The sequence below is a fragment of the Passer domesticus genome, chromosome 4 (assembly GCF_036417665.1).
Source record: "Passer domesticus isolate bPasDom1 chromosome 4, bPasDom1.hap1, whole genome shotgun sequence".
NCBI classification, from domain to species: Eukaryota; Metazoa; Chordata; class Aves; order Passeriformes; family Passeridae; genus Passer; species Passer domesticus.
The window spans coordinates 3,347,676-3,360,170 of NC_087477.1; the positions used below are offsets into that span (position 1 = coordinate 3,347,676).

The window sequence follows — 12,495 nt, forward strand, 5'->3', positions numbered from 1 at the left end:
CTCACCACAACCTTTTACAAAGTTTATGACAGGGACGGATTGACCTGGCTTTTCTTGATATGTAGGCGTTCAAATTTAGCAATCCAATTATTTAAAGCTGTGTCTGGGTCTATGTCCTTTCCTAGGGGTCCGACTATTGAAGTCCTTAAGTGTGGTACCGTATGTCGGCACCTTGCAGTTAGAATACGGGAATTGGCGATCTGTCGGCACTTTTTCAACCAACATTTAATTTGCCACCTTGCCCATGCTAACAAGAGCTGTTCTGGGGTCTCATACACACTCCGAAATTGAGTATAAGGTATTCCGTTCTCTCTTTCTAATGCTAGAGCCCAATCTTCCCTCCTAATGTCCTTGCCTGCACACCTCCCGCACCACAAGTGATAGATCAACCTTTGTTCTTTCCAGTAAACCTTATTACAACCACCGCATTTAAAGGCTACCCATGCCTCACAAAGTTCTTTTCCACAGCTACATCAGGGACTGTGTTTAAAAGGTTGGAACGAGGGTTCCTCTTGAGGTCCATAAGTTTCAATCCACCAGACCCAGTTGTCTGGAGGATTCGCTATGGCTTCTCGAGCTGCTGAGTTGAAGCGTGCCAAACTTAGTAGATACGGCTGCAAAGTTAATGACAGTTTCTGTTGGACCCTCCTTTGGTCCGCTGGTCCTAGCCTTTCCCATTGCTCAGTCATCGAGATGACGGCCCATTTCTGGTTTTTTTGGTGAATGTCAGTCTTAGGCCGTCTGGGGGTCCTTTTATTCTCCACTGACAGTTCTGTGGATGCTCAGGAAAGTTGGAAGGGTTCACTGGTCCTTTTACTCGACTAGCGTGAGTCCACCCTTTTTCGGCAGTTCTCACAGCAGTGTCTGTGGTGAGCAGGGTAAGATATGGGCCTTCCCACCTTGGGGTTAAGGGACTTTCCTTCCAACTCTTGATTAACACCCAGTCTCCTGGCTGAACCTGGTGTAATACAAGATTCAAAGGAGGTCGTTGAACCCACATTCCCTTTTCCCACAGTTTCTTTCTGTATTTTTCCAAGGTAACCAAATAACTGTTCAAACTCTTATTACTGATATTGGGGTTTATCTGTACTTTTTCCAAGTTGTAGGGCATTCCATATAGCATCTCAAAGGGGGATAGCCCTGTGTCCGCCCGGGGTTGTGTCCTAATGTTCAGTAATGCCAGGGGTATACACTTTACCCAGGACAATTTGGTTTCTAATACTAATTTGGTTAGCTGTTTCTTTATTTCTCCGTTCATTCTCTCCACCCTTCCCGAACTCTGGGGATGATAAGGGGTGTGTTGTTCCCACCTTATTCCTAGGGAGTCGGCTAGATCTTGGGTTACCTTTGAGGTGAAATGCGGCCCTTTGTCTGAGTCTATGGTTTCAGGTACCCCATATCTTGGCACTATTTCCTCTAATAGGATTCTTACCACAGTATGGGCGGTTTCTCTGGTAGTTGGGAATGCTTCTACATAATGGGTAAGGTGGTCTACCATTACTAAGAGGTATCGTGTCCGCCCTACCTTTGGAAGTTCAGTAAAGTCAATTTGTATATGTGAAAATGGTCTCTTTGCCAACGGCCGACCCCCTGGGGGCAACTTCCTCAGGTTGCTTCGATTAACCCTTAAACATGTTGGGCAACTCTTGGTAATGTATTTGGCGATATCATGTAGCCCTATAGTCATATATTGGGTTGCAAAATGGTCTGCTAACCCTTGTGCTCCCCAATGTGTACCTTGGTGTAGTTTATACAGGACTCTTTGGGCTACGGCTTTTGGCAAGATTTTCCGCTTATCCCGAGTTACCCATTCCCCATTGAGTTTAGACAGTCCCATTTTCTTCAATTTGTCCTCCTCTTCAGGAGTGAAGACCAATGCTGGATCTTCCTGACTATCCTGCTCCCTTGGTTTTTCTCTCAAGAGCATTTCTCTAGCCGCTGCTCGTTTAGCCTCTTGATCTGCTGCATTATTACCCCTAGTCTTGAGGTCTGTTCCTACTTGGTGGCCTTTCAAATGTACTACTGCTATCCTTTTTGGTCCCCTCAGGGCTTGCAGTACTTCAGTTATCAATTGTTGATGGACTAGTCCCTTCCCTTGTGAGTTTACTAATCCCCTTTCTTCCCATAATTTTCCAAAGGTATGTACCACCCCAAACCCATATCTAGAATCGGTATATATCGTTCCCTCTTTCCCTTTTAAGAGCTTCAAAGCTCTTAGAATAGCGTATAGTTCACAGGCTTGTGCTGACCAGGATTTATCTAAGGCCCCTGATTCCACTACTTGTAAGTCTGTGCCCCCAATAATAGCGTATCCTGATTGGCGTTTCCCATCTACCACCCGGGAGGACCCATCTATGAACAACTTTTCTCCTTCGTCTAGCTCTTCTTCTTCCAGGTCAGGCCTAATCTTGGTTTGTTCTTCAATAGTTATTAAGCAATCATGTATTAAAGGTGCTTCTTCTACATTCCCGAACAAAAAGGTAGCCGGATTTTGAATAGCAGTTGTTTCTAAGGTAAAATTTGGTGCTTCTAGTAAAATCCCCTCATATTTCAGGAGCCTAGCATCTGATATCCATTTATCTGCTTTTTTCTGCATTACGCTCCTGATATTATGGGGGGAGAAAACCTTAAGACTACTGTTAAAGGTAATTTTCCTAGCTTCTTCAACTAATAAAGCGCATCCGGCTAACATTTGTAAACACGTAGGCCATCCCCTGCTCACGGGGTCCAAAAGTTTCGATAAGTACGCTACAGGTTTCCTCTTGTCTGCCCATTCTTGGGTTAGTACTCCAAAGGCAATTCCCCCTTCTATATTAACGAATAAATAAAAGGGTCTTTTTAAGTCAGGGAGACTTAGAACTGGAGCATGCACCAAGCTCTCCTTTAATTCTTTCAGATTTTCTGTATCCTCCTGAGTCCATTTCATCCACCCATCCTGAGTCAATTTTTGGTATAAAAACCTGGCCTTACTACTGTAATTCTCTATCCACTGTCTACAGTATCCTGTTAAACCCAAGATTTGTCTGATTTGTCTCTTGTTCTTGGGGGTTGGCAATGATAGGATAGCCTGCACCCTTTCCGGATCTATTCTTTTCTCACCTCGTCTTAGATAGTGTCCTAAGTACTTTACCTCTTCCTCTACAAACTGCAGCTTAGCCTTCGAAACCTTTAGTCCTTTAAGCCCCAGGAAATTCAAAAGTTTTATGCTTTCTCTTCTTACTCCTTCCTCATCTTTCCCTGCTAACAATAGATCGTCTACATATTGTATCAGGGTTATCCCCGGTTCAGTTTGGTAATCCTCTAAAATTTGTTCCAAAGCTTGTCCAAATAAATTAGGGGATTCTGTAAAGCCCTGGGGTAACACCGTCCATCTAAGCTGTTGTTTTCTCCCTGTCTCTGGGTCTTCCCATTCGAAGGCGAAATAATCCCTGCTTGCTTCATCTAAGGGGCAAGCCCAAAAGGCATCCTTCAGGTCGATTACACTGTACCAGTGGTTATCCGGGCTTAGTTTGCTCAATAATGTGTAGGTGTTAGCCACCACTGGGAACCTAGCTATCGTCCTCTTGTTTATTTCTCTCAGGTCATGTACTAAACGATAAGACCCGTTTGACTTCTTTACTGGTAAAATTGGGGTATTATAAGGGGACATACAGGGTTCTAATAATCCTTGTTTGATTAGTCTATCGATTTCCGGTTTCAACCCTTTGCTTCCTTCCAAAGACATCGGGTATTGTTTTATTCTTACTGGAATCTCCGGATTTTTAATGGTTACCTTGAAGGGGGTAATTTCTAATCTGCCGGCACTATCCGGATTATACCATACTTCAGGGTTGATTTTTCTCTCATCTTCTAATCTTAGGGGACACAACTTAATCTGAATCTCCTGTTCTACCACCTTGATTTGAATACCTAATTCTACAATCATATCTCTACCTAATAGTTATAATCTGATTCTGGTACTAATAGAAAATCCCCAATACCCATCTTGGAGTCCGATTCTACTACTACCTCTTTTATAACTTTAACTTCGAACGGTTCCCCTTTTGCTCCCACTACTGTAACAGTCTCCCTAGATAACTTACACCCTCTAGGTAATGACTGGAGTGTGGACCTTTCAGCTCCAGTATCAACCAGGAAGGTAATATCCTGGCCCTGGGGACCTACCTTCAATTTTACCAAGGGCTCCCTTTGATGTTTCTGGGTCCCCAAGAGATAGAGCCCCTGACCCCCCTAGTCCTCCTTAAACTCCTTCTCGTCCCGAATCCGCGTCCAACATTCCCTCTTAAAGTGTCCTCTCCGTCCGCAGTAAAAGCACACCTTCAGTTCCTGTTTATCCCGTGGGCTTTTCTGCCCACTCCACCTCAATTCCCTTCTGTCCTGTTCGGGTCTCCTATCCGTTCCCTGGCCTTCGCGCACTGCCGCCATCATTATTCGGGCTTGTCTCCTATCTCGCTCTTCCTCTCTCCTCACGTACACTCTCTGAGCTTCTCTTAGCAACTCGTCTAACCCTCTATCTAGCCAATCCTCTAATTTCTGTATTTTCCTTCTGATGTCCTCCCAGGATTTGGAAACGAAGTGTACCTTTAGCACTGCCTGTCCCATCTGTCCATCTGGATCCATTCCTGAATACAACTGAAAATTCTTCATTAATCTTTCTAGCCATTCAGTGGGGGTCTCATCCTTTTTCTGTCTTTCGTTAAAGGCTTTATTAATATTCTGTCCTCTTGGGACAGACTCCCTGATTCCCTGCACAATTATTGTTCTGAGGTCTTGCATGTGCACTCTATGGGCCGGGTCCTGATGATCCCAATTAGGATTTTGCAATGGCCATTTTATATCTGCTGCCGGCCCCTGCGCGTGCTGCGCATCCCAGATACGCATTCCCTCTCTTCTAATCATATTTTTTTCCTCTGCCGTAAATAGGATATTCAGTATGGATTGTAATTCCTCCCAGGTGTACATATTAGGTCCTAAGAATTGATCTACCCGCTCGGCCACTCCAAGCGGGTCGTCCAGAAGGTGTCCCATTTCTTTCTTAAATTCCCTAACATCTCCTGAGCTTAGGGGCACCGATACAAACCCTATGCCGGCCTGGGGTCCCCCCATAGGCATTTTCCTTAAGGGGTATAAACCTTTCTTGGTTCGACTTCGAGTCATTGGCCCTGTATATTCGGGCCCATCCGAATCCGAGTCTGTCCCTGCTGGTGCACTCGGAGGAGCCTCCGCTGCCTGTGCTTGGGGTGGGAGTACATAAGGAGGGGGTAGTACCAAAGTGTCTTCTGGTCTATTCCCCTTTTTCTTACTCTTATTCCCTTTCGATGTTTCAGAAAGTTTGAAGAGAAACACTTCGGGTCTCTCTGCCCAAACTTTAGCATAATTACTCTCCTCCTGAGTGCAGGGGGGTCCTCTACTATTTACCCAGATATTTAAGGTTTGCCTTACCCAATCTTCTGAAGAGCCAAATACAGGCCAAAACACACCCTTGGAGATTTCTTTCCCTCCCCATACTTCCACACAATAGTGAATCATTTTAGCCTTATCCTTGTCCCGTGTGCCTGGAAAGTGTTGCCAGTTTTCTATCATAAATCCTAAAGGGCTTTCCCTAGGTATTGGAGGGAGTTTCACCTCGGCAGGGGGCTTACTCTTCCCCTGTCCCATTCTTCCGGAGTGCCTTCTTTCACACAATCAACTTTCGCTTCCCCTGGTTCGTGGCCCAAGCCCTCGCGGGTCAATGGGAAACGCACTACTGGGGGTCCGCACTCACTTGGAAAGTCTGGCTGCCAGCTCTCCTCTCACACACCACACACTCGCCACACTCCGGGATCCCAACCCCGCCCGGACGGATCCCGTAATACTTACGCGTCCCGCGTCTTCGTCCGGACTTTGTGCACAAATCTTTTAAGGGGTCTCCTTGGGCCCGCAACCTCCCTTTGCTTTCTCCTTTCCTCTTTTCGGGGTTCGTTGGTCGGGGCCGGGAGCGGGTCCCTCAGGTCCCGGGGCCTCCGAATCGGAGGGGCGCCCCCCCCGGTATTGAGAGACCTCTCTGACGGCCACCGATCCGAGTCACGGCACCAAGTTGTTATGAAATGAGCGCAATGGGCCAGTCGGGTCAATTATATAGCCAATTTATTAATACAGAAAAGAGAAAGCAAATCGCAGCGCTGGGCGGCGGGGGAGTCCTCGCTCCATCAACTGCCGCGCCGAAAGCTGTCCCGTTCCCCTTTTTGTACCCCCCGCTCTCTTAGCCCCATCGCATTTCCGGTGCTTCTCCGCGCATGTTCGCTCGGTTGTTAGAGGGTCTCCTTCTGCCTCCTGGTGGTCGTCGAATAGGGCCTCTGGTACTTTTCCTCGGCGCCCCCCCTCTCTGGGAACCTGGGACTGGGAACAACTTGTATTTTGATTAGCTCAGCAATGTTTAGTCTCATATGTTATCGCATGCTAGTTGACAGTTACTTATTTACATTATGTTTCCTCCTGTTTTTAGTGAACAAGAAGGTCACATTCCCATCACAACCTTATGCTTTCTCCTGTTTTTAGTGAACAAAAAGGTCATATTCCCATCACAGTAGCCACAAATTTTATGCAAGCACAAATTTGCTAAGACCTTTTAAAGTGCAGTTTTCCTGAAAGAAACAACAATGTGGAATTTGGCAATCTGCCCAGCAAACCAGCAGCTTCTTGAAATTGTATTTAGTGTAATTCCAGATGGTCAATTTACCAGCATTTCTGTTAAAGAACCTCTGGCCAGTGCCACGGTGGGGGGGCCTGGCAGAGCCGCGCCGGGGGCTTGGGGGAACTGTGCTGGGAGCAGCCGAGCCACGCACCCCAAACTGCCCACGGTTCCCCCTCCTGCCCCAGAGCCTGTGAATGTGCCTCCGTGCCAGAGGGAAGGGGAAGGAGATCCCCCAGTGCATCCCCAGCAGGACAGCGTTGGCAGTGGGTTGTCCTGTAGCCAGGGGCCATGCTGGGCTGGGAGATGGAGCAGGAGAGAGGGGGAAAGGGGAACTGACTTCCTCCTCACCTGCCTGAATGTCTCTGGGCATCTTCCTCTTCCTTGCAGTCTCGTCCTCCATTGGGCCAAGATTTGGGAATGGGAAATCCTGGTTTGGGGAAAATCAAGGGATGAGCACCGTGAGGCTGAAGGTCCTCTGCCCAAGTCCATCTCTAGAAGTCACCTGCTGTCCAGAAAAAACTTCAAAAAGCACAAGTGAATCTAAAAAAGCCACCAGGAGTGTCCCATTTCCAGTCTCATCCCTCTGGTGGTCCCCCCTCTCATGGCTGCCAAGGATCCCATGGGTCCTGGGGATCCCCCCTCTCCAGGGTCCTGCTTAGGGATGCTGGGGGATTTTGGGGTCCCATGGTCCCTGTCTCCTGCCTCCCCTCAACCCAGCCACTTTGGGCTCCCTCCTCTCCCTACCGCCCTGTCCTGGTTTAAGGCAAATTTGGGAGACAACCTCCAAAAGGGGTTTCCTCTAGAAAGAAAATTTAAGCGGCTCCTCCCCCAACCAGATCTGGAAAATATCTCCTTGGAGAAAAGTGGAAAAAACCTGGTAATTTAACAAGCAAAGTATTCACCAGCCAGCAAGAACTGAACACTATTAAACAATAAATCCTCTTGCCACTCCAAAAGAGATGGCAAATTCAGCAAGTCCGTCCGTGGGCTTTAGCTTGGCTCCCTCAGTCTCTTATCAGTTCCTCCAGCACTGGAAATGCCGTGAACCAGGCTCAGCCCAATGGGTCACAGTTACAAGCTATCGGTGCCCTTCTGGGTGTTCAGTGCAGAGCAGGTTTAAACAGCTCCAAAGAGAAAGAAAAATCACAGTACAGGAAACTTATAAACTTATCTGCCTCAGTGAGCTAAAAACTAACTAAAACCAAAGGAGAGCCCTGTCCTGCCATCTGTCTGTCCAGGAGCCAGAATGTGGAGGAGTGAATGCAGTTTCTAAAACAAACTGCTCGCTTCTTCCTGCCTCCCTTTGCTCTCAGAACCAGCCTTAAGGTGCAGAACTCATTTCTGTGCTAAACAGACAAATGGGGGTATGAGCATGATCCCAGGTTCAGCTCTTATGGGAGTTTGGAGTGTGTCTGTCCCTCTGACCCCGATGATGTTTGGGCAGGGTCACACCAGGGCTGAGAGGGACAGAGACCTCCCTGGCCTCCCCAGGGATGAGAAGGTCAGAGAGCCCCCCCAGCCCCGAGCACCCTCAGTGGTGAGAGGGACACAGAGCCCCTGGTCCCCAGCCCTGCACAAGCATTCCCTGAGGCCAGAGGGATGGTGACCCCTGAGCATCCCCCAGGGCGAGGGGACAGAGACCCCGAGCATCCCCTGGGCTGAGAGGGACAGAACTGCCCTGAGCATCCCATGCCAGAAGGTGAGAGGGAGACCCGCCAGGCATTCCCTGGGGTGAGAATAATGGAGACCCCCTGGGGAATGGCCTGGGGTGACAGGGACAGGGACAACCCCCACAAGCCCCTCCCAAGCATCCCCCAGTGTGAGAGGCACAGAGACCCCTCGAGCAATCCCTGGGCACTGGACAAAATAAACTTGGCAGAAATCAAATTTTACTCTGCATTAATCACTTTGATGAATTTTGATTTTCCCACAAGTAACATGTGATTAAAATGCAAACAAATCCAATACATTAGTAAACTGATAATAGAAGCAATTCTGTGGCAATTCCAAGTTTCATTGGTTGCTGCACAGCTCCAGCTCAGCTGCTGGCAGGTTCCCATAAAAGAAAAGTGGAAATTTGGCCCACTATAGATTACTAAAAGGAAGAGAAAGCACTGTGGGGCTGTCACAAAGGTGACAGGGACGAAGAGAATAATGATTCTCACATTTGGCAAAGTCCCTAAGCCTGTGAATTTGGCATTTATTCAGGAATTTAGCTGCTTGAGCTGGGCTTCTCGTGGAACTTTTAGCAGCCTTGTGTTCCTTACTTTGGGGTGAATGAACCTTATCAACCTTGCTGGTATCATTTGCTGCCTTTCCTCCAGTGTTTTTAAGAAACTTTTCAAGGAAGGACAACAAAACATTTTCTTTCCACTGGCAACCCAGCCACCTAAAGCCTTTTTCCTCATCAGTTCTCCCATAAGTTACTCAGATGAAGCTGCATCCAAGTTTCCAAGAGTTCATCCAGAGAGAACCACAACCTCCTCAGAGGAGGGAACCATGCTATTGTCAAAGGCACTTGGGGCAAAGAACAGTGTCTAAACTCACTGTGCCCAAATAATGTTGCAGTCTGGTTAAGAAAATTATTAGAGAGATGCTTCTGCCGCAATTAAGGTGCTACCAAGACCAAATCCAAAGTGGATTTTTTTGAACAGGAAATGTGAGGTAGAGAAAGAGAAAAAGAGAGAAGAGGGGGTAGGGCAAGGTAGTGAAGGGGACAGAGACCTCCCCTGGCAGGGCAAGTGTGACATTGTCCCCTGTGTGTGTGGCTTTCCTGGGGTGAGGGTTTTACACCTGAGCCAGTTCGGGCAAGGGGGGTGGTATTCACCCCCCCCCCCCCAAGCAGGGATTACCCCACTGTTTCAGGTTGCAGTGCAAGATGTAACCAAATGCATGTTTTCCATCACCACCTTTAGAAACTGTTATAAACAGGCAGGGCAGTGTTCTTTATCTCTTCCATGTCTCAGCCCTGATAACGCCCTCCAGGGGCCATCTTCTGTGAATGGGCCATTGAGTGTCCCTGCAGGACTGGCAAAATGACATCATCCCATTGTGGGATGCTCCGCCCAGGGGGAGGAGCCAAGCATTCCTACCTGGATATAAGCTGATGCATGCAACAGCAGGAGCACCTTGCCTACTGGATTGCCAGAGGACAAGAGCTCCATAGGCACCACTGGGCCTTCAGAGGAAGACCAGACCCTTCTACAGGATCACTGCTTTGACAGAATCACGTTCCTCACTGCAACAGGACTGCAGCCACCATTTAATGGGACTGCTACCACCATCCTGAGCAACAGGGTGCCAGGTTATATCCTGACAGTTTAAGGCAGTGTTTCTGCATCATTGTCTCGATCTTAATTTTCTTATTAAATTAAATTAAATTAAAATATAAATTTCTTATTAAATTGTAATTCTGGCTTAAAATCTCCCCTTGGTACAAAACTCAATGCACTCATCTCTTGTTTTCCTCCCAAAACAGAATTTCCCATCCCAAAACCACCGCCAGATGGAGGAGAAGGCTGCGAGGAAGAGGAAGATGTCCCGGGACCACCAGGTAAGTGAGGAGGTAGTCACAGCCCATTTCCCCCTCTCTCCTGCTCCATCTCCTTGCACAGCACAGCCCAAGGCTGCAGGACAGCCCTGCTTCCAACTCCATAATGCCAGGGATGCATGCAGGGGAGGATCTCCTTCCCCTTCCCTCTGGCACGGAGGCAAATCCCATCCTCTCCTTGCCCTGCCTTCCTCAGACAAGGAGGTAAGGATGGAGACCAGCAAGGACAAATCTCCACAGCAGAACCTTGTGGAAGAGGCTGTTTTGAGTGGCTCCATGGCACAGGAATCCATTGGGGAAGAAATTTCCCTGAGATCCTGTAGGAGGAGGAGCTCCAAACCCAGCCCCGGGTGCTCTGAGGAGGAAAGACCCACCCTGTGCCAGGAAGGTGGACAGAGCTTCAGCCAGAGCTCAGAGCTGGTGGTCCATAAGCAGATTGATGATGGGGAGAAGCCCTACAAGTGCTTGGAGTGTGGGAAGAGCTTCAGGCGGAGCAGCACCTTGATCTGCCACCAGATGATCCACACTGGGGAATGGGCCTACGAGTGTGGGGAGTGTGGGAAGGGCTTCAGCTACAGATCCACCCTTGTGACCCACCAACGCATCCACACCGGGGACAGGCCCTATGAATGCCTTGAGTGTCAGCAGAGATTTCAGACCCGCTCCACTCTCCTCAGGCACCAGAGGATTCACACTGATGAGAGGCCCTTCCTCTGCCCTGACTGTGGGAAGGGCTTCAAGCGCAATTCCCACCTCGTCACCCACCAGCGCATCCACACGGATGAGAGGCCCTTCCTCTGCCCTGACTGCGGGAAGGGCTTCAAGCGCAATTCCCACCTCATCACCCACCAGCGCATTCACACTGGGGAGAGGCCCTACGAGTGCCGCACCTGTCAGAAGAGGTTTCACACCAGCTCCAATCTCCGCCTGCATGAGCGGATTCATACAGAGGAGAGGCCCTTCCGCTGCCCTGACTGTGGGAAGGGCTTCAAGAACAACTTCACCCTTGTCAGGCATAGGCGCATCCACACTGGGGAGAGACCCTACGAGTGTCCGCGGTGTGGCAAGAGCTTCACTCAGAGCTCTGACTTGACCAGACACCAATGGAGTCACTGATAAGGGAAGCCCTGCAAATTCCCCAACTGCTGGAAGAGCTTCATGCGCTGCTGCAGCTTCATCCCCCATTGGATGACCCATGTTGGGAAGAGCCCTGGTGATCCATGTTCCCTGTGGTCCATGCTGGGAAGACACCTGTCCCTTTTCCTGCCCCTTCCAATGACATGATGTGGAATTGAAGAATCATGGCCATGGCCGTGACATTACATTCACTCCCACCTCAGGTCATGGCCAGGGGCAGGAAAGGGAGTCTCTCTCTCCCCTCGAGGAGAAGGGTGTCCTTTCCAGGCAGGAGGAAATTGTGTCCAGGAAGAGACAGTCAGCTGAGTTTTGGAACCCAGGAAGTCTCTCTGGATGCCCTGGATGTCTCCAAGCCCTGGCAGGGGCTCGGAGACCCTGGCAGGAAGCCAAAGACACCTGGAAATTCTACCTTAATTCATAGAGCAAATTGCCAACCTTATATAAAGAGTTACGGGCCACAAAAGTTTGAGTAGCATAGTAGTAGCAATCACAGGGTGAAGGGAAAAAATTTTGGAGCACTGTACAGAGGGGTTTTGTATGTTGTACAGGGGGGTTTGAAATTCTGTACATGGGGGTCAGGGGTTCTAAGATGGAGGGATTTGGGCGTGCCCTGTCCTTCTTCTTTCTTCTCCTTGGCATCCATGTTCAGGATGATGTTGGCATGTGTGGATTGGTTCATGGTGAAGGTACACTTGCTAACAAGGATGAAAAGTATTGGAAATTGAAGGTAAATATCTAATATGTAGTTTTCACTATAAAAGAGACAACCGCCCTGTGGGCGGGAGAGAGTGCCCTTGGCTGTCTTGCTGATCAGAACTCGGCTGGACAGACAGAAAAACTTTGTAGATAAGGAACAATAAATGCAACTGAAGACCAAAAGCAAGAGTCCAGACTCCTTCTTCGAAAGCGCGGCCTGCTCAGAACCACCTTTTCCCGTGCTGGGGCAGAGACAAGTAACAGCTGACCCCGGCAGCTGAATTGTAGTTTTCCATTTTTCTTATCCCTCTTGTTATCAATATTGTTGCTGTTCCTGTTTGTTCCTGATCTTGTTGCTGTTCCCAAAAAATTGTTCCTATTCTAGTCCAGGATCTTTGCCTTCTGTGCTTTCCATGGGAGGCAGGAGGGCAGCAATCGG

The 12,495-nt window shown here is 48.7% G+C and overlaps 1 protein-coding gene across 1 annotated transcript in view; it reads left to right on the top strand.

Annotated features, from left to right (window-relative positions):
* LOC135299814 (zinc finger protein 271-like) overlaps positions 1-11,339 on the top strand; it is a 593,489-nt gene extending 582,150 nt beyond the window's left edge. The window contains exon 3 of the mRNA XM_064419238.1: positions 10,587-11,339. Coding sequence (XP_064275308.1) covers positions 10,587-11,339 — 753 coding nt within the window. The remainder of the gene's footprint in view (positions 1-10,586) is intronic.
* The last annotated feature ends 1,156 nt before the right edge of the window (positions 11,340-12,495 follow it).